Source organism: Phycodurus eques, chromosome 1 (genome assembly GCF_024500275.1).
Source record: "Phycodurus eques isolate BA_2022a chromosome 1, UOR_Pequ_1.1, whole genome shotgun sequence".
Classification (NCBI taxonomy): domain Eukaryota; kingdom Metazoa; phylum Chordata; class Actinopteri; order Syngnathiformes; family Syngnathidae; genus Phycodurus; species Phycodurus eques.
The window spans coordinates 6,512,516-6,540,429 of record NC_084525.1 but is presented as its reverse complement, the minus strand read 5'-3'; the positions used below and the strand labels follow the sequence as shown (position 1 = coordinate 6,540,429).

Genomic DNA, 27,914 nt, shown 5'->3' with positions numbered 1-27,914 from the left:
TCCGTGGACTCGGTCACTGTTGTGTGTCAGCAGGTATGCCGCAAAGAAAGAGGAGTTTTACGTTTGGAGCCTATGGAGGGTAAGGGTCACGTTCAGTCGGGTGAAGCTCCTCACAGCACATGATGCGTGTGATAGGGACGTTTTTGGGGATGTGGCGCTGGCTCCCGGCTTGATGACATTGCACATTCTCGTGCGTGTGCGTGTCCATGTTTGGACTGCCATTGTGTTTATCACTGCAGCTTTTTTTCCTCAATGATGGTTCGGGTTGGACGATGCTTCAACCCATGATGAATTTAGCGGAGTAATGGCGCCACTACCTGATTTGGAGGCGTTCCTTGTAAAGTTCAGTTTTACTCATGACATTTTCCGAAGAAATTCCCTTAACAGGTGTGTGACACGAGCTTCTACAACTCGCGGTTTTACGTACGCTTCATGGTTAGGGGGCAAACGGGTGCTGCATATGTTCATATGTAGCGTATATGAATGTATCTGAGCGATAGGTCAAACATGGATTTCACTGTCCAATGAAAAACATATCAACAAATTGGTTTGCTTTCTTATTTTTATCCAAAAAACAAAGAGTTTTTCCATCATCGCAAAATTTGGATTCAAAAGCTTTTCATTGGATAGTGACAATATGTGCTAAATGCAAATATTGATAGATAAACGAACGATCCGTGTATCTCTTTCCATTTTCAAGTGGCAATAAAAAAAAAAAACAACACAAAAATTTGGCAGATTATTTGTTTTCAATCTAACACAAGAAACACATGCTTGATGTTGATCACCATGTAAAATGTGATGCATGACGTGGAAAACAATAACGCTTCAACGCATTTGTCCTTAATGCAATATGGCTGATGAATCATTTTCAGCGCGGTGTTCAACTCAAAACATTTGTATCTCAAATCATATTTCTCCATTGAAATAAATCGAAATGCCATATATCCATTGCAGTCTCCCCCCAAAAAAGAATATATTTATAATGTGTTTAAAATAGCACTCTATATTGTTGTACTTTATAAAAACATACAATGATTACATAATAAATAGAATGTAAATCATTGAAACAGTGTTTGCCATAATTTTTGCTTCAATTAAATGGCCATTGTGCTGCTCCTACTAATGCGTGTCTTGGCCACCTGGAGGCAGTATAGCACAGACATAAGGATACACATGGAGCTGGTCACTCTTCAGTAAGCCAAAGTAATATTAGTCGTTCTTCGCAGAGGACAAAGAATATATGCTTGTGAATTTGTTAAATTATCTGTCTACATTTGTTGCTCCAACATATGTTTTTAAAATATATGTTGCTTGAATGGTTACACCAGGACAAAATGTTATTCGTAAGTCTGTCTATCGTGTTTTCGACTGTTAGCATGAAGTTAAACAGACTTGTTAGCCGAAGCTGAAGCGACGTAATTGTTTAAAGTACACAACATGTAATTCTTTGGGTTTTATCTTTTGTTTGACAGGAAGCTTCAACTGGGAGAGCCAATAAAAAGCTTGAAGCCTCTTTTTCGAAACGATTGCTTCCTATCTGTCAAACTGCTGCTTGTTGTGAAGCGAGTCGAATTGAGTTCACTGCCACCATACAGTGAGTGCTCATATCTCAAAGTTTGGCTCGAAAGTCAAAGCAAAAAAAAAATCGTCCGGACGATGGCTCATATCTCAAAAAAAAAAAAAAAAAAATAATAAAAAATCTCATAACTTCATATGAGCCTAAAATATTTATTTGTGTGCCGGATTAAAAAACAAATAACAAAACAATCAATCACTTTTAGATTTTTGATTGCACTTTGAAAATGGAAAGCATGAATAATACACAGCTTCTAAGGCCGTTTGTGGACTTCTTCCTACTTTTCAGGGGGGGAAAAAAGTTTGTTTTTCACTGTATTTGATTTGAATCCCAACTTTCAAATGAGTTTCGATGCAATGCGAAGCCTGCCGGTCTGGTCACATTCATGCATGAGCACAGTGTACAGTATATTCTCTGTTGGTTGTCCCCTCATGAACACTTGGTGGTGAAATAAATAGATGGACGAGCGCTGTCCTCAAAAGAGCTCAATGCTCGTTCCGTGGCCTCGGGGAAGGGAACACCATCAGGCGACATGAACAATGTGACGCTAATTGGCGTCATGACGACACAGACGAAGAATTCTGTCTCATTTAGATAACAAAAAAAAGGTTTTTTTTTAACCCCTACTTACTGTTAAGGACAAATTTGACAGCAATAAAAGATGTTTTTCTAACATGGGCCAACATATACAAAAATGAAAAATATTTATAGATATCAAGGATTTTCCAGGTCAAATAAGACCCGTTGCAACTAAAAAGGATTTTAGATTTATCGCAATTCCACCGAGTAGGAATGAAAATCTGTCTTTTCTTTCCAACTTTAAATCTGACAATACACTACAAAAAAAATAAAATAAAAACTACTTGAAATTTGTAATGGCCCATCCTAACATTAAAAATGTTTTTTGTTTTTCTTTCCATGTTATTTTTATTGTACCGAATCTCCTCATGAGGAACAGGACTGAAACTTAAAGGAGTGGGTTTTTTAGTAAAGAATTAGAAAATGCGTGAACTACACCCACGTGGCATTTAGGCTAATAGTATGTTGACACTAAGGACATTACATTGATTCAACAACCAAAAAATATATTTGAACGAAAAAACAAATCACATAAAAAAATATTTAGGTTGGCGGGGCACGTTGGGCGACTGTTTAGCAAAACTGCCTCACAGTTCTGAGGACCGGGGCTCAATCCCCGGCCTCGCCTGTATGGAGTTTGCATGTTCTCCCCGTGCCTGTGTGGGTTTTCTCCGGGTACTCCGCTTTCAACCCACATCACAAAGACATGCATGGTAGGTTCATTGAAGACTCTATCTTGCCCGTAGATGTGAACGCTTATGTGTTTATACGTGCCCTGCGATTGGCTCAGCCTCTCGCCCGAAGCTAGCTGGGACAGGCTCCAGCACGCCCGCGACTCTCGTGAGGCTAAGCGGAAAGGAAAATGGAGGGATGCATGATTCAGGACTGAGTTGTGGTTTTAACCCCCCTCCGCCCACCCCACATTTGAAATATCATTAAATGTACATCAAAATAAATAAGTGAGCTTACTTTAGGATCTGAATGACACAAATTCCGGTGGATCGTGTGACAAGTGGAATATTTCAAAACATTCAGCGGGGGTAGTAATATGTTAGGGTGACAGGACTGAGTGAAAACCCAGGCACACGCTTCAAGTGTGAATTTAACCTATATTATTCTTTGTTTTTAAAGAAGGTAAACTCTAATTATAGTTGGGATAAGGAGATTTGTAAAACAAAACAAAATGTTTCTAAAGGATTTAAATTATAATATTTTCTGGTCAAGTCTAATTTTAGGAAGTGGGGACATGTAACAAATGCTATTTTTCTCGCGTTCAAGGTAGTTTAAATTAATCTTATAAACTGTATTTATTAAATATGCAATCAGATCAATGCACAGGACACTTCACATTGAAAAAAAAAAAAGATTTTACGGTTAATTTTACTGTACATTACTGTGTAGTAAATCAAGGAAACTTGCGTTAATTGTGGTCATCTCAAAACTGTGAAACCGTACATACGTTCCCATAAATGTGGATGATTTATTGATTTATTTTAGGAAACAGTGGAACCGGTGTTAACGCGCGAGCTTGAAGCAGTCACGAAAACGGTCCGCGTCCACCACCCTGTGACGACTAGCCGCAGAAACGTGCACCTGTTGGTCTTCGAATGGTCATGGGGGGAATCTCTAAAGAGCGAAAAAGTAAAATAGCAAGGATGGTCATACATAGCCAACTAAACATAAAGAAATCAAGTCAAATATCCTAACCTTAGCCTTGCCCGAGCCACCTCACCTGAAGCTGAAATGAGCTCGGAAATGAAGGGACTTTTCTACCTTCTTCTAATTGATTGAGATGTACCCGTATTCCAGTTTCTGCGCTCTACTGCAGATGCGCCTACTATGAAAGTACAGCCCTAAATAGGTTTGCCTTTGCCTGATTTGTCCCCTGTTGGATTCCTCTGTTACGATTACAACACGGTACAGTGTAAACACAGTTACGCTCACAAAGACTCCGCAGGAAAACTTGACTCATATTCCAAAAACACAATGTTTGTATCTGCCTGCTGTTTGAAAGAACAGACGGGCGGCTGTCGCTGTGAGAGATTTGATCCTGCTTGAGGACAGGAGGCCATTGGAGTGCATTTCCCAAGGGCAGGGGCAAAACAAACAGGAGATGGAGGCCGACTGGAGGGCTCTTCAATGCCTACTCAGCCAGTCCACCTTGCATAATTACTTTGACGTTTTTCAAGCCATCCTCCGATAGAGAGTCACTGCTCTAAATTCAATCATCATGCCATCTTCGTTATTCATGCTGCTTAATTAGGTGGCATTCTATAATACATATTATTCTATTATAAATAATCCTTTGTTTTAAATGTCAGCAATGGGTCCATCACGAGACAAGATGGGTAGATTTGCTTTTGGCACAGTAAAGGGCATCACCGCATCTTTAAAAGATGATCTGCAAAGAATTCTTACACTCAAAGCCGTTCAACTGGTTCCACGTGTATTTTCTCACATTACGTACTCATATTACACAATATATTTTCACTGACAGCTAATTTATTTCCCGAGGTGGCAAAAATACTCGCACTGTATTGAATTAGAATTACATATACTAAAAAAATGACTGGTAAAGGTAGACGTACTAATTCGACTCCTGTACATGATTAAAGGTAAAAACGTACGTACTTTGAAATGTCCTCTGCAAAGGTACAAAAAGCAATTCCAATGAAGTTGGGATGTTGTATAAAATGTAAATAAAATCAGAATACAATGATTTGCAAATCCATCTCTATTTATGTTCAATTGAATACACTACAAGGACAAGATATTTCATGTTCAAACAGTACCGTCATTTCCAAACCTCTGTATGTGTTACACATATTGAAGAATTGACAATAAAAGTACCTTGTACCTTGATGAACTTTATTGTTTTTTGTTTTGTGCAAATATTCTCTCATTTTGAATTTGATGCCTGCCACATGTTCCAAAACAGCTGGGACAGGGGCACTTTTGCCACTGTATTACATTACCTTTCCTTTTGACAACACTCAATAGGACACTAATTATTGAAGCTTTGTAGGTGGAATTCTTTCCTATTCTTGCTTGATGTCCAACTTCAGTTGCTCAACAGCGCGGGGTCTCCGTTGTCGCATTATGTGCTTCATAATGTGCCACACATTTTCAATGGGAGACAGGTCTGGACTGGACTGGACATTATTTTAATACACAGCCACACTGTGGTAACACATGCAGAATGTGGGCATTGTCTGGCTGAAATAAGCAGAGACGTCCCTGAAAAAGACATTGCTTGGATGGCAGCATATGTTGCTCCAAAACCTGTATGTACCCTTCAGCATTAATGGTACCTGCACAGATTTGCAAGTGACCCATGCCATGCCATGGCCACGAACACGCCCTCATCCCACCACAGGTGCTGACCTTTGAACTTTGCGCTGATAACAATCCAGATGGTCCTTTTCCTCTTGGGCCCGGAGGACACAACGTCCAATTTGAAATGTGGACTCATCAGACCACTGCACACTTTTCCATTGCGTGTCAGTCCATCTCAGAGGAACTTGGACCCAGAGAAGCCCTTGGCGTTTCTGGGTATTGTTGATTAACGGCTTTGGATCTGCAACGTAGTTTTAACGTGCGTTTTTAGATATGGCGACAAACTGTGTTAACTGGCGATGGATAGGGACCCCAAAAGCTCAATCAATCAAGATCTCAAGCGCGATTGACTTTAGCGCTCTCAATTTACATCCTTTATACGTCGTGTTGTAATTTGCCAAAGTTGGAAAAAGGCTATTTTGCCATTACCTCCCACCGCTGCTTACGTTTACGCTTAAATATAAAAGTATAGGATAAAAAGTATAAAAATACAACTGTATCATTACAGGCAGCTGTTTGAATGCTCTATAATTCATATCAATATGAACGAACACACCATCTCAAGATTGACAATCAGATATGACACCTTGCCGCATGAATGGCCACATAATGAGTTTGTTTGTTGTTATTCTGCTGATGGAAGGCTGTTTGATGTGTGTGTGTGTGTGTGTGTGTGTGTGTGCGTGCGTGTGTGTGCGTGCGCGTGCGCACATTCGCATACTGTACTAGAACTTGTAGTGGGGCGAAATGAGAGCACTCAGCTATTTGGCACCCACGTCAGTCAAAAGGCTCATTCAGTCTCTTGTACAGTTCTGGCTTGTTTTGCTATATTCTACTCTCACGTATTTTCAGTCACTAATATTCAAATCGTTGTCATGTTTGCTTTGGTTATTTTCATTCAAACATGTCTCATGCACTCAAAACACTTGGATTTTGACTATAGACTATTTAGGGTCGCTCTAAAGGGAAAATAAAGACGTCGTATACATTTGACATATCACAGAGAAGAGTGTTGTTAAGAACCATGCCAAATTTGAACGAGTAAAAAAAACAAAAAACATTGCCAAGTATCTAAAATGAGGCTTCATATACTTATATATGACTATCATATATTTCACTGGGTTGTCTCCACGACACGCCCCCGTCCACACGCTAGCTGTGAAGTCAGACTTTTGAAATTCCTCCCTGTTACTCCGCCTTTTCTCTGTGACATGCGCCCATTCACGGCGGACAACGAGGCGCTCCGAAGCGGCCATGACAGCGGACTATCTGAGAGGAAGATGCGTTTTCAGCGTGGAGGCAGCTTTACACCCAAAATAAAATCAGCCAACAAGTTTTGCGTCGTTATCCCCCAAAAAGTTAATGAATGCATCCTCGCACTATTTCAGTATAAGTGTCCATATGTTTGTTGTGATTAAAAACCTCCAATCAACAGTCAGAAAAAAAGTCAACATCGCTGACGAGATATGAATGCTTTACATTTCTGGAAGTTCTCATGGTTGTGAGGGATCTGAAACAACGTATAGAGTTGCCTTCAAAAATGATTGACTCAAGGATGCATTTGTCTCACACAGATTACGTTTGGACTGTTTCAATTTCACGTCGAATGTCGCCTCCAGACTATGTCAGTGCAGCGGATTGCAAGACAAACAACCAACTTGTTTGTTCTAAGATGGATTTATTCGGGGCGCACTCCTCAACCCTGCCTGATGACCTACTTGCAAACAGCCATGTTGCTGACTTGCTCACGTAACGCGGCTCGCTCGAGATGTGGAGCAAAAAAAAAAAAAAAAAGAGAGCATTGAGAGTTGCTCTTACATCAAATTCCACAATGCCTCAGAGCAGGCTTTCTCAAACTTTTAGGGTCCAGGGACAACCCTTTCAAGAATCCCCTCTTAACCTCAACACCAATTCAACACAGTGAGAATGTTCCATAAGACGACGCTATATGCGGAACGTTAAAAGTTCTTTAACTTAAATGCGACATGTTCTTTAACTTTTGTCCGAAGACACCTGCCAGAAAACCAACAAAATTAGAGCAGGTTCTGCTTCCAACAATCATGTAATCAAACCACGAATATTATTTATGGATACGAATATGACATATGTAAACACAAATGAAGCCTAAATATCAAATACAGTATTATCATCTTTGGTAGCTCTGTGGTGACATCTAAAACAAAAAAAAAACATTATAGATGTTTAAAGTTCCTACAATTGCTTTGTTACGGCGCCTTTTCACCCGCACAGGGAGGAAGTGCTTAGACCCGTTTCGCCGAATGCGGAACGAGGTTACGCATATACCGGATTCAAAAGTTTCCTACTTTTGTGGTTTCTTTCTTGAAAAGGGTGCAGTGTGAGAATGAAGTAGTAATCTTTACAAGAACAAAGACATACTGTATTTTGTTGGGAGCAGAAGTATGAATATTCTCAAGATAAAGTCATATTATTAGGATATTACGGTCAAAGTTTATTACGGGAAGACGGTCATATTTTAAGTGAACTTCAAATTTATCGTGGTGCTTTGAGATACTGTAGGAGTTCAATTTGTTGCGTGACCATGCCCGTAACTGGAAACACACATATCTCAAATCCTTCCCAATTGGAATAAATGGAAAGACCATTAATCCATTCCAATGTCCCCCCCAAAAAGAACAAAAATGGTGAGGAAATATAGCACTGTATAATATGGTACAGTATTTAATAAAACAAATAAAAAAAAAAAAAAAAACTGCTGACATAATGAAATAGAATGTAAAGAATTTAACTGTTTTTTGCCACATTGCTTGGATTCAGTGGACATGGAGACAGTTCTCAGTAAGGTGCAATTATATTAAGTTGTTTTCAGAGAGGATAAAGAATATTTGCCTGTAAGTATTGCTATATTATCTGCCTACGTTTGTTGCTGCACCATTTGCGCTCAAATAGGCATTGCCTAAAGGGTTCTAACACCGTGACGGTGATGCTATACATTAACACTTAAGCTCAATTGAATTACCGGGGACCCCAGTTTGGGAACCACTGCCCGAGACTTTTCCGATATCTCTTTCCAGGGAAACCGGCTCGTGTTTGATCACTTGATGAGAGTGCAGCGATTGAATGAAAAGCAATATTTTTCTTCCCCCATGACACAACTAAACCAGTTCAACAAGTCCATCTACTTTTTTTTTCCTCCAAGCTAAAAGCAGGCAACGTACACTGTTTGCACTGTGCAAATATGACGCATGAACCACATGCACATTTGTTATAACCTACTTTTGTCCATCATAAGAAATCAGACAGACTCGTCTTTGTTTCACCAAGACTTTGTTTCATAATGTACAGTATCTAACAGAATGTGAAAGGAAACAAGAAAGCCTCAAAAACTACATGAATACTAAGCCAGTGTTGGCCAAGTTTCTTCTACACTATAATATATTACTGTATTCATTACAAGTTACTGCCATTTAAAAGTACTTAGTTACAATAAAGATTTTTAAAAAACAAACAAACAAAAAACAGCAGAAAGCATTCTGTAAGCCGCGAAAAGGGCAGTTGTCGAGAGAAAAGATGACATCTGGTTAGCACAAGTTTCCAATGTAGATTTTAACTCGGGAAACCGATACCGGTTTAGGTATTGTGCTGATACTGCACGTCATTACTTCATCTGAGAAGGAAAAAAAAAAAAAGCTTTAATCCTCCGACATCGATACCACATTACCAGGCTGGCAATTAATTGCATTTTAATCGAATCAAAATATTTGACAAATTTAGCAATGTTTGTCTCTTCAAATCCATCTCGGTAGACGAATAACCAATACGTGAACTTCAGCAACAATGGTCGCTCCCTTGAGCACTGAGAGCACTGAAAGTTGCTTCGAAAAGTTCTCTTTCGCTTGGAGTGCGTAATACTAACCGTAATACTAACAAATTAGTATTACGGTATGTGTGCATGTTCATGGATCTCGTTTGTTGTGCGTCCCGCATCTGAGACTGACAAAAATGAGAAGGGATGCAGAAAGTACGATGCAGAAAGTACGATCATTCTGCATTGTTTGGAACTTCACCGTTGTGTCAAGATGCTCAACGGAAAAAGGGAAATTCTAACTTTTGTATTTTTCTTCGGTCGAGCACTTTATTTGAACACGTATAACTTTTTGCTTTTTATTTACTGGCTCTTATTGTGAAATGAAGCCCTACTTTTATTTACGAAATGAGAGAACATTACACAGTTGTGCTCATATGTTTGATTACAAAGACAGAATTTGTAAGATGTGTACAATTCTTCATTATGTTCTAATATCATTATATCAAATAACATCAACGATACATAACGCTTTTGGAAGAAAATACTTTATATCGTTCTAAAGAGTCTTTTATTGTGGCACGTCTAAACACATAATGTATTGAGCGGGAGCAAGAGCAATGGAAAAATATTATCCAAACAGTATAAAAGATAGCGTAACATCTGTCATAAAAATGTGCGGAGAATTACTGTATCTATATTCGGTGATGATAAATTGCAGTGTTCCAGGGCTGGGACTCATTGTTTCCATGACATGTGCATCCTGGGGGCTCACATAGTCTCAAGTGTAACATGAGCTAGGCATGTTATATCTATATTGTGACCACGATTAACATTTTTTCCCCTCCATTTAATGTTTGGGGGTGCCATACTTTTAGCCCACCCATGAAAGTTAAATACTGAGATTCAGCTGAAAACCAAAGCTCCTCTTCTTCCAGGAGCTTTTATTTGCGACCACATTCGCGTGATTTTTGTGCCATGGTAAAGGTAGAGTGGCTGAGTTTGAACTCCCGAGGACCCGCACGGTGGAAAGCAGTCGTGCGTCACCGTCGTCAGGCTCGGCAGCAAAACTATGTTAATTCAATTGTACGTGTGGAATATTTGTGCAATGCCGTGCGCGTCCTGACTCCTGACATACTAAACATTCCGTGTTCCACGTGTTTGCAGCGTCGGCGAGCTTAGGTGTGACTCAATGAATAGTGCAATACCGGTCGTTCTTAAATGGAGCAGGTTAGGCGTTATGGTGCATCTGGTGATGAGCAGGTAAATCGGTCAACTTAAGACAAATGGCTGTTTGTTTTAATATACAAGCCCAATTCCAATGAAGTTGGGACGTTGTGTTAAACATAAATAAAAACAGAATACAATGATTTGCAAATCATGTTCAACCTATATTTAATTGAATACACTACAAAGACAAGATATTTAATGTTCAAACTGATAAACTTGATTGTTTTTAGCAAATAATCATGAACTTAGAATTTGATGGCTGCAACATGTTCCAAAAAAGCTGGGACAGGGTCATGTTGACCACTGTGTCACATCACCTTTTCTTTTAACAACATTCAATAAATGTTTGGGAACCGAGGACACTAATTGTTGAAGCTTTGTAGGTGGAGTTTTTTCCCATTCTTGCTTGATGTACAGCTTCAGCTGTTCAACAGTCCGGGGTCTCCGTTGTCATTTTTTACGCTTCATAAAGGGCCACATATTTTCAATGGGAGACCGGTCTGGACTGCAGGCAGGCCAGTCTAGTACCCACACTCTTTTACGACGAAGCCACGCTGTTGTAACACGCCCAGAATGTGGTTTGGCGGGGGCGTCCATGAAAAAGACGTTGCTTGGATGGCAGCATATGTTTCTCCAAAAACTGTACGTATCTTTCAGCATTAATGGTGCCTTCACAGATGTGTAAATTACCCATGCCATTGGCGCAGCCCCATACCATCACAGATGCTGGCTTTTGAACTTTGTGTCCATAACAGTCCAAGTGGTTCTTTTCCTCTTTGGCCCGCAGGACAAGACGTCCAGAATTTCCAAAAACAATTTGAAATGTGGACACGTCGGACCACAGAACACTTTCCCACTTTGCATCAGTCCATCTTAGATGAGCTCGGGCCCAGAGAAGCCGGCGGCGTTTCTGGGTGTTGTTGATAAATGGCTTTTGCTTTGCATAGTAGAGTTTCACGTTGCACTTACGGATGTAGCGCCGAACTGTGTTTACTGACATTGATTTTCTGAAGTGTCCCTGAGGCCATGTGGTGATATCCTTTACACATTGATGTCAGTTTTTGATGCAGTGGCGCCTGAGGGATCGAAGGTCACGAGCATTCAATGTTGGTTTTCCGCCTTGCCGCTTGCATGCAGTGATTTCTCCAGAATTGCTGAAACTTTTGATGATATTATGGACCGTAGATGACGAAAGCCCTAAATTCCTTGCAATTGTACGTTGAGGAACATTGTCCTTAAACTGTTCCTATTTTCTCACGCACTTGTTCACAGAGAGGTGAACCTCGCACCCATCTTTGCTTTTGAATGACTGAGGAATTCAGGGAAGCTCCTTTTCTACCCAATCATGGCACCCACCTGTTCCCAACAAGGCTGTTCACCTGTGGAATGTTCCAAACAGGTGTTTGATGAGCATTCCTCAACTTTCTCAGTCTTTTTTGCCACCTGTCCCAGCTTTTCTGGAATGTTTTGCAGCTATAAAATTCCAAGTTAATGATTATTTGCTAAAAACAATCAAGTATTGCAGTTTGAACATTAAATATCTTGTCTTTCTAGTGTATTCATTTAAATATAGGTTGAACATGATTTGCAAATATTTGTATTCTGTTTTATTTATGTTTAACACAACGCCCCAAATTCATTGGAATTGGGGTTGTAGATATTATTTGCACAATGATTACTGTACCAGACTAGTGCTCTATTAGTCGTGTCAAACTGCTCTAAATCGATGGAGGACTCTGCATCATCTGCATTACCACATTACTGATAACTTTAAGCTCAGTGACTCTAAGTACTGTGTTTTAATGTTTTTACGTCTAAAAAAGAATTTTCTGTCAAATGGCTGTCTGTTGTCGTACTAAAGCGGCTCCAACTACTGGAGACAAATTCATTGTGTGTTTTTGACATACTTGGCTAATAAAGATGATTCTGATTCTATTAATATGCATATCCATCCATCCATTTTCCGAGCCGCTTTTCCTCACTAGGGCCGCGGGCTAATATGTATATACTGTCTAATATACACTTATGTATAATTGTTTCACATACAGTACTCATCAAAGGTTTTAGACCCCAAATCCTAATTTTTCCAGTTTTTTTTTTTTTAAATAGCAATTCATGCAGTACAATATCTCATTCAAGTTAAACACTTCAAGTTCAAAATAAATCAAATCCTAGAATCAATGTAAAAACAAAAATATCTTGTAAACTTTTGACTCATTAAAGTAGCCACCTTGGGCAGAATACACTCGTGGCGTTCTTCTACAATGGAAATCAGATATTCTCCAGAAAGTTCTGCCCGATTCTGTAGCGGAAGTTCCCATAAATGTGTGTGGCTACACTTGTTGGTTGATTTGCTTTCACTCTCTCTGGATGGATGGATGAACTAAACTGGCGGTGTTCTCAAACTTTTGACCAGTTGTGAATCTTTAGCCACACTGAAGTGATGGATCGGTTTCACCGTGTGAAATCGATCACAGGTGAAAAACGTTCAAGCGACCCTTGCATCCTGGAAGAAAAGGTTTGGGCGGCCTTGTTCCCAACTGAGCTGTGCCATCTGTGCACACAGCGCCCTCTATTGTCTGAGAGTAGCTGTTACCTCTCACTGTTGCGAGTGAGTGATTTAATGGGCCAGCCAGAGGCCATTGGAGACTGTGTCAGTGGTTTCGGTTTACAGAGTGGATTAAAAAAAAAAAAAAATACACAAGGAGCAGCAGTCCTGTCATACTTGGCGCTGGAAACACCACTTCAACAGATGGCCGCAGTTATTTCAGGGTAACCCGGCCCACAGGCACAGACCCACCCCATCTCGGCCCCCAATCCCAACCCGCCAGGTCGGGCCACTGTTACATGTGCAAAGGACAGATCAGGAACACACTTAGGTGCACCAGGTAATGCAGGAAACTGTATGACATTTAATATATGGCATCTAATCTTCTAATTATGCCTCAAACCTGGTCAAGTTTTTTTGTCTTTTCTTTTTTTTAAACGCATCATGCGTCATATGTGTAAGCTAGTTTGTAATAGTTGTACATGTGTGTGTTTATTTCCAGGGTGGACAGGACCTTCTCCAAGGCAAGGCGTGCGTGGTGAGTTGTTCTGTTTCCGTAGTGACGTGTTATTGATGTCTTAGGGTAGTGTTTCCCAACCTTTACTGAGCCAGGGCACATACTGTACTTTACATTAAAAAAAAAAAAAACCTCACGGCACACCAACAAACAAAAATGTCAACACACATGTTAATTATGTACCTTCTGCCATTTAATGGCAGAGCATTAAAATGTTATGCCCGTCACTATAAGTGGCTGGCATAGATACAGTAGATAAAGATACATTATTTGCAGATCATAAATAGTAAGCGATTCAGTGAAATTGGATCATTTCTGGTTGGGGATGACTGTAGTAGTTGGTATGTCAGTCAATTATGATTCATGAAGTTGGCCAACACATGCTGAAACATGTGAATGACCACCAAGCGTGAGGAAGATTCATGAAAGTAAAGGCGTGGGGTGTCAAATATAGATTCGGGTTTCAAATAGGGCCTGACCCATACGGTTTTTTTTATGGTTGATGCCCATTCCGATATTTGGTCGAAACACATTTTGTTTAATTTAAAACATAAAACAAATGAAATGATTTCTTTGTTTGGTCCCTTATATATCTAGATATAGCATTTTTGCTGAAGATTACATGAAAATAATGGCAATTTCAAATGTTTTTCTATATGTTCATAAAATATATATTTTGTACACCACACACAATAAAATGAATCGAGGAGGCTAAAACAAGCAAAGAATGCGGCCCAAAATGGAAAGTACCGTACTGTAATCAAGTCATCTTTTAAGTTTGATCTCGTCTATCTTCTTGTTCTTCTTTTCCTTTCAGCTAGTCCAGTTAGGGGTCGCCACAGCGAGTCATCCTTTCTATATAAGCCTCTCTCCTGCATCCTCCTCTCGAACACCAACTGCCCTCATGTCTTCCCTCACGACAAAACATCAACCTTCTCTTTGGTCTTCCTCGTGCTCTCTTGCCTGGCAGCTCCATCCTCATCATCCTTCCACCAATATGCTCACTATTTCTCCTCTGAACGTGTCCAAACCATCGAAGTCTGCTCTCTCTAACTTTGTCTCCAAAACATCGAACCTCGGCTGGCCCTCCGATGAGCTCATTTCTAATCGTATCCAACCTGGTCACTCCGAGAGCGAACCTCCACATCTTCATTTCCGCCACCTCCAGCTCTGCTTCCTGTTGTCTCTTCAGTGCCACTGTCTCTAATTCGTACATCATGGCTGGTGGCCTCACCACTGTCTTATATACTTTGCCCTTCATCCTAGCAGAGACTCTTCCATCACATAAAACAGCTGACACCTTCCTCCACCCGTTCCAACCTGCTTGGACTCGTTTCTTCACTTCCTGACCACACTCACCATTGCTCTGGACGCTTGACCCCAAGTATTTAAAGTCATCCACCCTTGCTATCTCTTCTCCCTGGAGCCTCATTCTTCCCCCATCACCCCTCTCATTCATACACATATATTCTGTTTTACTTAAGATAATCTTCATTCCTCTGCTTACCAGTGCATGCCTCCACCTTACTAACGATTCCTCCACCTCCTCCCTGCTTTCACTGCAGTTCACGATGTCCTCTGCAAACATCATCGTCCAAGGGGAATCCAGTCTAACCTCATCTGGCAGCCGGTCCATCACCACTGCAAACAGGAAGGGGCTCAGGGCTGATCCCTGATGCAGTCCCACCCCCACCTTAAATTCGTCTGTCACACCTACAGCACACCTCACCGCTGTTCTGCTGCCGTCGTACATATCCTGTATTATTCTAACATACTTCTCTGCCACTCCAGACTTACGCATGCAGTACCACAGCTGCTAGAATTCTGTTGAACAAGCTGGTCAAATACTTCACACCCTCCTCTCCTAGATGCTTCCATACCTCCATCAGGACCAACTGCCTTTCCATTTTTCATCCTCTTTCGTGCCTTTCTAAATTCCCCCTTACGAATCATTGCTACTTCATAGTCCACCACACCTGCCTCTTCTACTCTTCCTTCTGTCTCAATTTCCTCATTCATCAACCCCTCAAAGTATTGTTTCCATTTATAAAGCACACTACTGGCACCACGCAATACATTACAATCTCTATCCTTAATCACCCTAACCTGCTGCACATCCTTCCCATCTCTATCCCTCTGTCTGGCCAACCTATAGGCATATAATTTTTCTCCTCCCAACCTGGCATACATTTCATTATATGCCTCTTGTTTGGCCATTGCCACCTCTATGCCGCATCTACATGTTTTCCTTTCTCCTCTCCTAAGTCCTCTCAGTGTCCATTTCTTATTAGCTAACCTCTTTCCTTGTATCATTTCCTTGTACTTTGTAGTTCCACCACCAAGTCTCCTTGTCCCCTTTCCTACCAGAAGTTACACCAAGAACTCTATGCCTGTCTCTCTGATCTCCTTAGCTGTCATGGCCCAGTCTTCTGGAAGCCCCTCATGTCCACTGACGAGAGCGTCTGCCCAACACTCTTCCTTCCACGTGGTTCTCTGCTCTGCCTTTGTCTTTTTTTGATGACCACCAGTCATCTTACACATCACCATCCTATGCTGTCTAGCCACACTCTCCTCTACCACTACTTTACAGTCAGTAACCTCCTTCAGATTACATCGTCTGCACAAGATGTAATCCACCTGCGTGCTTCTATATCCGCTCTTGTAGGTCACCCTATCTTCCTGCCTCTTCTGGAAGAAAGTGTTCACTACAGCTATTTCCATTCTTTTTGCAAAGTCTACCAACACCTGTCCCTCCAAGTTCCTTTCCTGGATGCCAAACTTACCCATCACTTCTTCATCACCCCTATTTCCTTCACCAACATGTCCATTACAATCTGCAACAATCACGACTCTCTCGCTCTCTCTCTCTGTCTGGGATGCTCAGAACTACTTCGTCTAGCTCCTTCCGGAATTTCTCTTTCACCTCCAGGTCACATCCTACCTGTGGGGCATAGCCACTAATCACCCAATTTCAAGTTTCAGCCTCATCACTCGATCTGATACTCTTTTCTCCTCCAAGACATTCTTAGCCAACTCTTCTTTTAAAATAACATTTCTCTTCTCATCTACACCATGGTAAAATAATTTTAACACTTGCCCTAAACTTATAGCCTAACTGCCTTTCCACCTTTTCTCCTGGACACACAATATATCAACCTTTCTCCTTAATCATCATGTCAGCCAACTTTGTGAACAGCTTTTCCTGTCATAGTGCCAACATTCAAAGTCCCCACATTCAATTCTAGGGTCTGTGTTTTCCTCTTCCCTAAAAAAACGCTTTCCACCTCTCCTTTGTCTTTGAAACACAGTCGCTGAATTTCCATCGCGCACTCTAGGTTAACCCGGGCCACGACTGATGCGGTATGGAATTCTTTGGATGAACGCTCATATTGGTTTTGCAAAGTTTTAAGCCCGATGCCCTTCCCAACGCAAGCCTCTGCATTTATCTGGGTTTGGGACAGTTTGCACTGGCTTGTGTCTCCCATAGGGCTGCATTTTGATCAAGTCTATTTATACTGCACTGTATATACAGTATATAAAGTATATAGGGGGTAGTATGTTTTCCACATTCTGATACAAGTCCAATTGCATAGAGCAGCCAAAGTTCTCCACAGGCAGTTGAAGGGCGCATCGGCAAATGAACAAATAGAGACGATCGTTTCCTTCCTGCAGCCCTGGTGAAGCAGCATTAAGCCCAGACACAGACAGACACAGAGGTTACATTACATGCAAAGCCTTCCACATGCTCCCAGCAAAATCCCAAATCTATTTTAACTTCATAATCGGTAGACAGGATGTGGCTTGAAATGAGAAACTAAGCTAAATCCTCAGAAAAAGGTTGCGGTCACCTTTACAAATCAACCATATAGGCTGCTCGTACGTCAAGCTCTTCATTCATTCAATGACGTTTTGAGTATTTTACTCCATATATATATATATATATATATATATATATTTTTTTTTTTTTTTTTTTTTTAATGTCAGACTACGTATGCATAGGTGCATTAGTTGGAATGATTTTTTTTTTTTAAACAGGGTTAGGGTTTCCAGTGCAGGGATAGTGTTTCAAACTGGTCCGGCCCGCCATCTCATTTTACGTGGCCTGCGAAAGCGAACGAAAATTGCTAACAGTGTTCCAATGTGATTTTGAGAGGCTTCTGATTTCACAACTAGTTGTCCATCAATTTGTTGCGTATATCTAATTTTATGAGGTGATAATTCCTTCATGCGGGTTCATAACGGCCCTCCGAGGGAAGTCATAACTACGGTTTCTAGCTGTGGTTAGGGTACAAGGGTAAGGGTTTAAAACCAGGGTAGGGTTTCAAATTAGACTTTCAAATTAGGGTTTTGGCCTATCGTTAGTTTTTCAATTGAGATTAGAAGCTATTTGTTCTGGGCTTTAGCACTTTTTGTTGTTGTTGTTGTTGTTGTTTCCCAACCAGTGACCCCGCATGTTACGTTGTTCTGGGGCAAACGTAACATCTGAGATAGGCTTTAAAGACAGGGATTTGGTTTAAAATTCAAATTCAAGTTTAAGTCTTGGTTTAGGTTTCAAGCTAATATTAGGGTTTGAATTCGTCGGGCACTCAAGGACACACTGATGATGTTGTTGTTGCGCAAAAGCGATATGGAGTTATCTTTTTATGTTATGTCATGGATGTCCTCATCCAAAGAGCTTGTGTTGTGCCAATATTCTATTCCCACCCACAGTATAACCAATAGTATTACAACCTTTTAATGTTTGAACTTTATTTTTATTATTAGGAAAGGGAATTGAGAACAGATTCTCACTTGCAATTGAGAACGGATTCTCACTTGCTATGCCGACCTGGCTGGAGTCAGCAGAATAAAACAAAGCAAAAATAAAAGCACATATAAATAAATACAATACATACAAACAGATACACATACAACAAACTGTACAATGTCAACTAGTTAAATATTTACATTATACATGACATTACATCATAGTATATAATGAATAAAAGGTTCATAACAGGCTAAAAACAGGTGCAGCGATCATATACAGTATCCCTCACTAACTTTTTAAACGATGATGTTGGGATGAATGAGGTGAGTTTCATTATTTTGTTGCTTTGTCGTCTTCGGGCAGAAATTTGAAAAGCAGATCAACCAAAAGTAGTGTGAACTTTGTTAACGAAGAGGTTAATAAAACCGCTCGAACACAGAGTGCGGGTGGTGGTATGCATGGTGAGCAGAGATCCACGATAGGGTGGGGCCTTGCCAATGAGGGTTTTATGGAGTTTTTAGACATGGATTTGTACCATTTGACTATGATTGTACTTGTGCTTGTGTTGTATTATTGGAACCATAATAACTCAAGTCAATTTATGAAGTACACCAACAAAATCTAATCCAATACAAGAGCTACAACAAGTCACCTTTTACAAAGACTTCAGTTCTGTTTGACCCCCTAAAAAAGGTAATAATTGCATAGCATTGTATGAGAACTGTTGCTTGTAGTTGCCCTGTGATTGGCTAGCAATCAATTCAGGGTGTACAATTCTCACCCCAAATTAGATGGGATAGGCTCCAGTTTAACCTAGCGAGGATAAGCGCAGTGATCAGTTTTGGACCATTTCTCATGAGACTGCAGAGGTAGTTAAGGTTTTATCCTCCGAGAGCACAATGCCTAGCCTTCGGTGTGCACTTCCCCGCGTCACGCAGTGCTACTACGTTTTTATGAGCTCAGAGGCTCTAATCTGACCTAATCTGTATTTAATGTCAGGAACTGCCCGGCTTTAAAACTGTGCACTTGATTAAATGTTCAATGGTCGTTGTGGACCAACCATTGATCCAACGATCTCCATGGAAGTCACCTAATTGGTTGTAATCCTGTCTTGCTAAAATCCCCGGATGGGAGGACATAGCAGAAAATGGTTGGTGTGGAAAAGATGTTTTGTAAGACCCCCCCCCCCACCGCACACACACACACTCACTCACGCACACACACACACACACACACACACACACACACACACACGCATACACACGTACATAAAGTGCACTCTGCCTCGCTGTCCCTGGAGCATGATGGATTATTGTGGCCGGCTGTCTATTGTGTAACTCCCTACTCATTCTTTCAAACAATTTGGCCTCTGGTGCCGCCGCGCTATGTAGAAGTGACCTTCATGTTGGGCAGCCGTGGTCATCCATGGGGGATTGTTTGCTGTTAGCAAAGATGAATTCAAGGCAGATGCTCTCTTGACATCCGTCAGAAAAGAAACAGAAACGAGCTGAGGATGTTATTTTTCCTCACAGATATTATTTGTTGTTTCTCAAAAAGAGACGAACACATGCACCTTATACCGTACACCTTAAAAATACTGTACCTTTTTATTTGCTGTATTTTATAACTTGATTTTACAAACGATACAGCGCACTGTACGGATCTTTTCATCGTGACGTCACGTTTGCTCAAGAGTTGCCGTACTAATAAAATACAGTTTATGTCATTTGACAGATGCAGAGTGACTGAGAAAACAGGATCAATAGCTTGAATGCTGATTTGAGCCTTCTCCTCTGCTGCTGTAGTTTGAATGCGTGACGTGTCAGTCGAAAAGATTGGCTGTAATTTGCATTTCAACAGGTAAATTGATTCAAAAATAGATGCGGTGGAAATTTAGACATAGTTATCATGATCATTGAGGTGCTGGCTTATTAAGTGACGTTTCTGTTGCTCGGATGTGCTCGTTTGATTGTAAAATTAATAGCATGCTATCTGTTAGCAGGATGGCAGGTTGTCAAAACAACACCTCTGTTTATCCCGCCCACCCACAGTTTGTGATGGATTTAAAAACATTTTTTTTAAGGAAACTGAAAAAAATGCAGACATATTCAGGAAGGACAGTGCAAAACCTAAACGCAACAAGTTTTGTCATCACATTCGGTGACCCGGAAGTACTTAAGCCTTTACCAACATTATGAAAAGGTCTTTTGCAAAATATCATACAAACATGCCAGGCAAACATTTAAAGACAGTCATTTGTTAAATGTATAACATGGATATTTCTTACCGTGCCCAGCAGTCTTGAATGCAGCATACAAGGAGAGTTCATCCATTTTATGAAGTCTATAGTTGGGCTGAGTGCCTTCATTTCCTGTTATACAGATTCCTCTCGATTGGGCTTTCCACCATGAGTCGATTCAGCTGTTAACTTTTTACATACTATTTTTAAGAAGTCTGGACCTCTCTGAATGTTCTGACCTCCTGTTTTTGATTCTTGTGTCGCCGGACGTGTGCCATCGAATGAATATAGCTCTGGAACAGGATGATGTCATGTTGTTCTTCTTTAGACCTCAAATAGTTGAATCCATCTTTTTTTTATTATTATTATTACAATTAATAATCAAGACTCTTTGGGGGTTTCACATTCATCCACAGTTGAAGCGCGGTTTGTCAGAAATCTGGATGGGAGAATACGTGTAAATGAAAAAGACCTATGCGCAAACAGGAGATTATGGCCCTTAGTGATTATTGGTGGAAGTGTGACTTGGCCATAGTCATTTAATATGATGATGGTGTTCTGCTTGGGTATTGGGAAGATGATGGAGAACTTCAGGCAGGAGGGTACAATGGCGTGACTCAGTGAGTCGTTAAAGATCTTGATGAAGACTCCAACCTGCTGAGATGCCGTCAGAGCCCGCGGCTGTGCTTGGCTCGACCTTACACAGTGTGCCCCTCACCTGACGCTCCACCACTGTGAAGGCAGCGGCCGTGGTTGCGATGAGTCATCCTCCGGTGACTTACGAAACACTGCAGACTCTCCTGCTCGCTAAAATACCATCAGATGTTACTCAGAATCACATTCGAATCTGTCTGTCTGTCTTCACATACACACGTGTTTCTGCAAAGCCGGGTGTCAGCTTGCCTGCGCGCGCTCTTCTATGTGTCAAGGCGGAGAGCAAAGTATCAAGGGCGGTCAGAGCAGAGCGTCTGCTGTGTGCGTCTCCTGCCGACAGACCAAATATGGAACCAAAGTCACAAGCGCGCCCCCGGATTCAGACCGTCTCTCGCATCCACCTGCCATCCAGCTATAGAGCACAAGATGTCTTCAACAATCATAGAGCCCACGTGACAGCAGCTTGTTGGAAGGATGACGAGGCAAGGAAACATTTCCATGTTATTTTTATCAGACAGTTGGGTTTGTTTTTTTCTCTCCCTGTCACTCCTCGTCAACTGTCAAGTGAAGCATCCTCTGCTTCTAGAAAAAAAGATTGTGGAAAGGTCTTTCAAGCTTATTTTTTATGCATGCTTTTATTTTTGAATATGTATTAGGGCAGAGAATTTTTTACCACAAGAATGAAGTCATAATACTACAACCCCAATTCCAATGAAGTTGGGACGTTGTGTTAAACATAAATAAAAACAGAATACAATGATTTGCAAATCATGTTCAACCTATATTTAATCGAAAACACTACAAAGAAAAGATATTTCATGTTCAAACTGATAAACTTTATTGTTTTCAGCAAATAATCATTAACTTAGAATTTAATGGCTGCAACAGGTTCCAAAGAAGGCAGGACAGGGTCATGTTTACCACTGTGTTACATCACCTTTTCTTTTAACAACATTCAATAAACGTTTGAGAACTGAGGACACTAATTGTTGAAGCTTTGTAGGTGGAAGTCTTTCCCATTCTTGCTTGATGTGCAGCTTCAGCTGCTCAACAGTCCGGGGTCTCCGTTGTCGTATTTTACGCTTCATAATGCGCCACACATTTTCAATGGGAGACAGGTCTGGACTGCAGGAAGGCCAGTCTAGTAGCCACACTCTTTTACTATGAAGTCATGTGCAGAATGTGGTTTGGCGTTGTCTTGCTGAAATAAGCAGTAGTGTCCATGAAAAAGACATTGCTTGGATGGCAGCATATGTTTCTCCAAAACCTGTATGTACCTTTCAGTGTTAATGGTGCCTTCACAGATGTGTAAGTTACCCATGCCATTGGCACAGCCCCATACCATCACAGATGCTGGCTTTTGAACTTTGCGTCCATAACAGTCCGGATGGTTCCGGACTGTTATGGAATTTGGAATTTCCGAATTTGAAATGTGGACACGTCGGACCACAGAACACTTTTCCACTTTGCATCAGTCCATCTTAGATGAGCCCGGAGACGCCGGCGGCTATTTTCTCACGCACTTGCTCACAAAGAGGTGAACCTCGCCCCATCTTTGCTTGTGAATGACTGAGCAATTCAGGGAAGCTCCTTTTATACCCAATCATGGCACCCACCTGCTCCCAATCAGCCTGTTCACCTGTGGGATGTTCCAAACAGGTGTTTGATGAGCATTCCTCAACTTTCTCAGCCCTTTTTGCCACTTGTCCCAACCGATCAGCCGATCAGCATACAATGCTAATTATGGGCCGATGCCGATCATACCGATCAGATTGTCTACTTTCCATGTAAAGTGACCAGTCCTTATACAACAATGACCCCTTGTGTCCAGGCGACATGTACATATCATTACTTCTTCACTAGAATAACAACAAAAAACAACAACAAACAAATAAAACAAAACCATTTTAAAAGCCAGAATGCTGTTAGATAATTTTTCGAGTGATGGAACACCGCCATCTACAGCGATCTGTTATCCATGACAGTGGTTTTCGAACCGGAATTTCCCAGACAAGCTGGGCGAGACCCTCTTCCACACCCTATCAGTTGAAAAATGTACTTGATGAATATATACGTCGGTGGCAGTAAACGCTTGGATTCCAGTTGATGAATATAAACATCCACGGCAGTAAATGAGTTAACAAGGGAAAAATACACATTAAAAGAAGTGACTTTAAAAATCCCCTATCAAATAGCTAAGCTATTGCTGGCTCTCTCTCTCTGTACATATATGATTGCCAACTCAAAACCGTATCTTTCAACTTTTAAGCGTTTTATTCTCATAAAATTTCAACTTTATTCTCTGCTTTTTCTTTTCTTTTCAGAGTTGTCCTATGACTCCAGCTATATATATTTTTTTTATCCATGAGCTCTGTCAACATGTTCGGATGTGTCTTGTGTCGCTGACTGACAGCATGCATGTACACCTGTGAGATTTAAAACAAAACACTAAAGAGGCACATGTGCATGGCTGTGGTTTCCCCAGGGGCGGTGAAGGTGGTGATGAAGGTGGTGGAGGATTTATTTCCAAGGAAATCCGGACATATTGTTAGAGATGAGTGGGCTGATATTGTAAGTCGCCTGGAAGAATAAACATGCACAAGAATAACAAATAAATACCTGCTATAGCTGTCCTTTTGATGGAAGCCCAGATTTAAACACTGTCTGGGCAAGTGTGTCTTCACACTCATGTTTAAGTATCCTTTTTTACTTTTTTAAAATCATACTGCCTTTTTGGCCACATCTTGTAAACAGAAGCACTTCAAACAGTTGCTGTTGATCATTAAAGACCCCGTAAAGTGAATTCAGCGATTTGTTTCCAAATATATTATACATGTTTGAAGATGATTTCTACGTACAAAAAACTGAGAACTATGTAATACTCAGTTGCGGTGATATAGCCTTAATCTGTTTTTCCTCATTTAGGGTTTTCTAGATTTTTGGAGGGCCTGGCTAATACATGGCCTATTGATACACTTGGGCCCCTGTATGAGTCGCCCCACTACTATGTAAGAACTTGAGTGCCTTCATTTGCGTCAACGGTTATACGACGCAGTTGGCTCGCTAGCTATGCCTACACCCCTTTGCATCGTCCGCTGGTGTGGCTGTTTCAGCGCACCTTGTCGTTAGCCATGAAGTGCGCCGATGTCACGCAGAGAAAGGCAGAAGAGCAAGGAAGGGAGATTTTTATTTATTTCTTTTTTTAAATCTGACTCGGCAGATTGCATAAGGATAGGGGCTAGAGCGCCTTGTTGTCGCGGTGTGGAGGAGCCCCACGAGACTTGGTGTTGTAATACAGTATAGTCAAGTTAATGGAGGCTTTAAGAGAATATATTTTAGCGGCTCAAACATGTCGTTATGTGTCGGCATGAGAAAGATACTCGACGAAATGGCATCCATTTTTCCAGGTCGAAATGGTGGAATTTGATTGGCAGTTGAAAGTTGAGCAGCGTGCGGTTTCAGCCTATTCAAAGCGTTCAGCTGATAACGTTCAGGAGCGGAAAATAAAGCTTGATGTTTCACTGATTTTCAAGGTGCATTTGATATACTTGGCCATTTCTTTCTTTCTTTCTTTCTTTCTTTCTTTCTTTCTTTCTTTCTTTCTTTTTTAATCATTCTAATTTGTCAGGGTTGCTTGCCAACGGCACTCTTCTTTGTTGCGTGTCAAATTTGCAAGAAATGTTTATTTTCACCTTACGGCGACCTTACGCCAAGATAAGCATGAGGCATTTTATGGCTTTGTTCTGTGTGTTGATTGCAGCTGTCTCGGAATCTAGATTTCAGCACGTCGGCCAAGACGTTGCAGGTGACTTTGTCGCTGGGTGTCACACGTGCAGCCCCCCGTGATTGATTTACTTGTCGTGAAGCACAGCATCTTTGACTTGATTTGACTGCATTTGGCTTTCTAGTGTCTTGACAAAAGTAGCGAAAGAGAAAGTGAGGCGACCTGGTGAGAGGACAGCAGCGATCCCCAGGGGTTAAAGGGCGTTGGGCAGGCGAGGGGAGTGACCACAGCCCAATTTGAGAAGGCTAATGCATTGTGGAATTTGTGGCAGAGGGGCCAGCTGGAGGGGATTTACTGAGGGTGGATGCTCTTAATTCCTGCCCTAATATCTGTTCAAATTAAACAAGAGCTTTCTTGCTGATTATTATTGTTATTATTATTATTTTCCCATCATGTCTGAATTCACAGGGGCCTCCTTTTAAATGCATGTGCCATTGATTTGCCATGATCCTTGTGTTTCGACGCCACTGTGTGGAAATCAGAATTTAAGCAGCACATCGGGTCAAAATCTGTCTTCTCTTATCAGATGACAGACGTTTTATGAATAAGCACAAGTGTAAAATGCTGCAAGCGTTACGTACCCAAAATCACACAGCAAATGTTTGTGAACGAGGGATTACCATCCAAAACAGCATTTTAGCCTCCCTCACATAATCCCAAATACAAAACAGATTGTAGCTAATGTGGCTGTTTAACTCTGTCTACCCTGTAATACTGTTCGCTTCAAAGCTTTGGAGAGTGAGCAGATTATCGTGTTGTTTTCACTGGTGCATATTATGTTGTAATCCCCAGTTAGCACTCTTCAAGTGTTCGCACACGTGCACACACATATATACAGTCGTATATTCTTTACCCTCGGCGAAGAATGACTAATATTAATGCCGTACTGAGGAGTCGAGCTGAGCCAAGTTGAGACTTCTCCACGTACAATACTTCCGTCGGTCTAATACTGCCCCCAGGTGGCCAAGGTGGGCAGACCAGAAAAAGCGGCACGATGGCCATTCAATTGATGCAAAGTGTGACAAAAACGGACTTTTTTCAAATATATAATTTAATTCTAAATGATCATGCCCTTACTGTATCCTTTTATAAAGTGTTAAACTCTTAACTCAAGGCACCACAGTACTATGGACTTTAACAAATGATATCATGATGCTCATTAATTGCAAATTATTTTACAGAGCCCCGCAGTCTGAGAACCACTAAAAAAACTTCCGCACATGCTTCCTCATAATGACCATATTGTGCAAGTCACAATATTAGAAAACATGCATGTGGGTGTTTTGCCCTCCCATCATCATTTGGCTTATGCGGTTGCCACGGCAACAGCCCTAGCTGACTGGCAGAGGCGACCTCCGTCAGTTGAATGGGGCACGCTCGCTTTTCCAACTGTGAGCGGTAGACTTGATACATGAAAGGAACACGGGGAGGGGGGCGCTGCTATAAGACTTGGGACGGATGCTCGTGGGGACCGCACGCTGGGAGCAGACAAAGAGGGAGCAAGTGACAAGAGAAGAATGCATATGCGCACATGAGAGACTGAGTGGGAGGGCACAGAGGGGGAAAAAAAGAGAGAGGGAGGGAAGGAGGAGATGCTTCACTTGACCGGCAGCGAGCATCGGTCTGGCGAGGCGAGCGAGGCCGGCAGGTGGACGGCGGAATCGAGCGGAAGGTGCGGCCGTGACGCCTACAGGGAGGAGAGAGAAGTGCGAGCGCCGGCGAGGAGCTGAATTGCGGTGAGGGGAGACAGAGGCAGTGAGTCATCTTGCACACTTCCCAGGGAGCTTTCCACGCCGCGAGTAAGTTTGGCTGCTCCACTTCACTCACTCTCTCACACACAGACACACAAAAAACATACACACAGAGAGAGGACGTCAGCGCATCCAGACGCCATGCCGGGACCATGCTGTTTTATGTAATTTGTTGTGTTGTTGGGATGAAGCTGTGGCTTAGCGCTGAGCTGCAGGAGGTTGCACAGTGCTAACGGCGCACGCAGGTGTGTGCGGAGTGGAGTGCGGGATCTGTGCTGCGCAACAGTGGACATTTCGTCCCTTACTTTTCACGTGATGTGTGTCTCAAATGCGCGACAGATGCAGACACCGTGCCCTGTAAGTATCCTCTATCTTCAAATGCGGATGTTTTTCTTGACAGTTCATTCCTTTCACATTATGTTCAGTTTCGTGTGGTTACTCGGCAGTTGTGTACAAACAACGGCTCGGCATCTCAGTGAGCGCTCCTTCTAAGATTTTGGATACAGCTCACACATATACGGCAGACTGCAGACGAGACAATGCAATTTCTAAATGGCGTGTGAATGCTGAACTGAAATGGTGTGCAGCTCATCGAATTGTTGAAGGAGGAGGAAAATATGTGAAGGACCTCCTACATTTTTATGTATTTGGAATAGTTTGGGGAAAACATGGGAATTTTAGTTTGAAAAGTGTGGAATTTTGGGAATGTGAAAAAATAGTTCGCAAGCTGTTCCAAAATGTTCATGCTTTTATTTTAAGGTGTGACTTTTGAGAGGATGTGTTACGCCAATGTTGCCGAGCGGACTGGGAGGGTTGTTATTGCCGGTATTTGTGAAACCGATTTTACATTGCGAAATACAATTTACGAAATGCTTCAGATGAACGCGCATTAATCCCGCAAAATTAACGAGTTTTGTAAGAATATCGAGCGGACGTATGAACACTAACAAAATCTTGATGTGAAAAAAAAAAAAAAGAAAACAAAAGTGAAGTCATACGAAAACAGAGGTTCTACTGCACTTTTATTTTAATCAACCGAGTGTTTCGACGGGTTTTAGCAGTTCATAGTTCATATTTGTGAAGCAGAACCTCCACTTGTTGGACAACAGCCTGCTGCATGTTAAAGATTCATGCTCCTTCGTCACCTGCTTTCTGAGGAGCAA

General features: G+C 41.5%; 1 protein-coding gene across 11 annotated transcripts in view; it reads left to right on the top strand.

Annotated features, from left to right (window-relative positions):
- The window catches only part of rap1gapa (RAP1 GTPase activating protein a), a 57,457-nt gene continuing 29,543 nt past the window's right edge, over positions 1-27,914 (top strand). For 8 of the 11 annotated variants that reach the window (XM_061674698.1, XM_061674726.1, XM_061674717.1 and 5 more), the window contains exons 1-2: positions 1-79; positions 13,559-13,594. In XM_061674698.1, coding sequence (XP_061530682.1) covers positions 36-79; positions 13,559-13,594 — 80 coding nt within the window. In that variant the 5' untranslated portion in view covers positions 1-35. The other 3 variants (XM_061674642.1, XM_061674678.1, XM_061674661.1) reach the window with 3 other exon arrangements.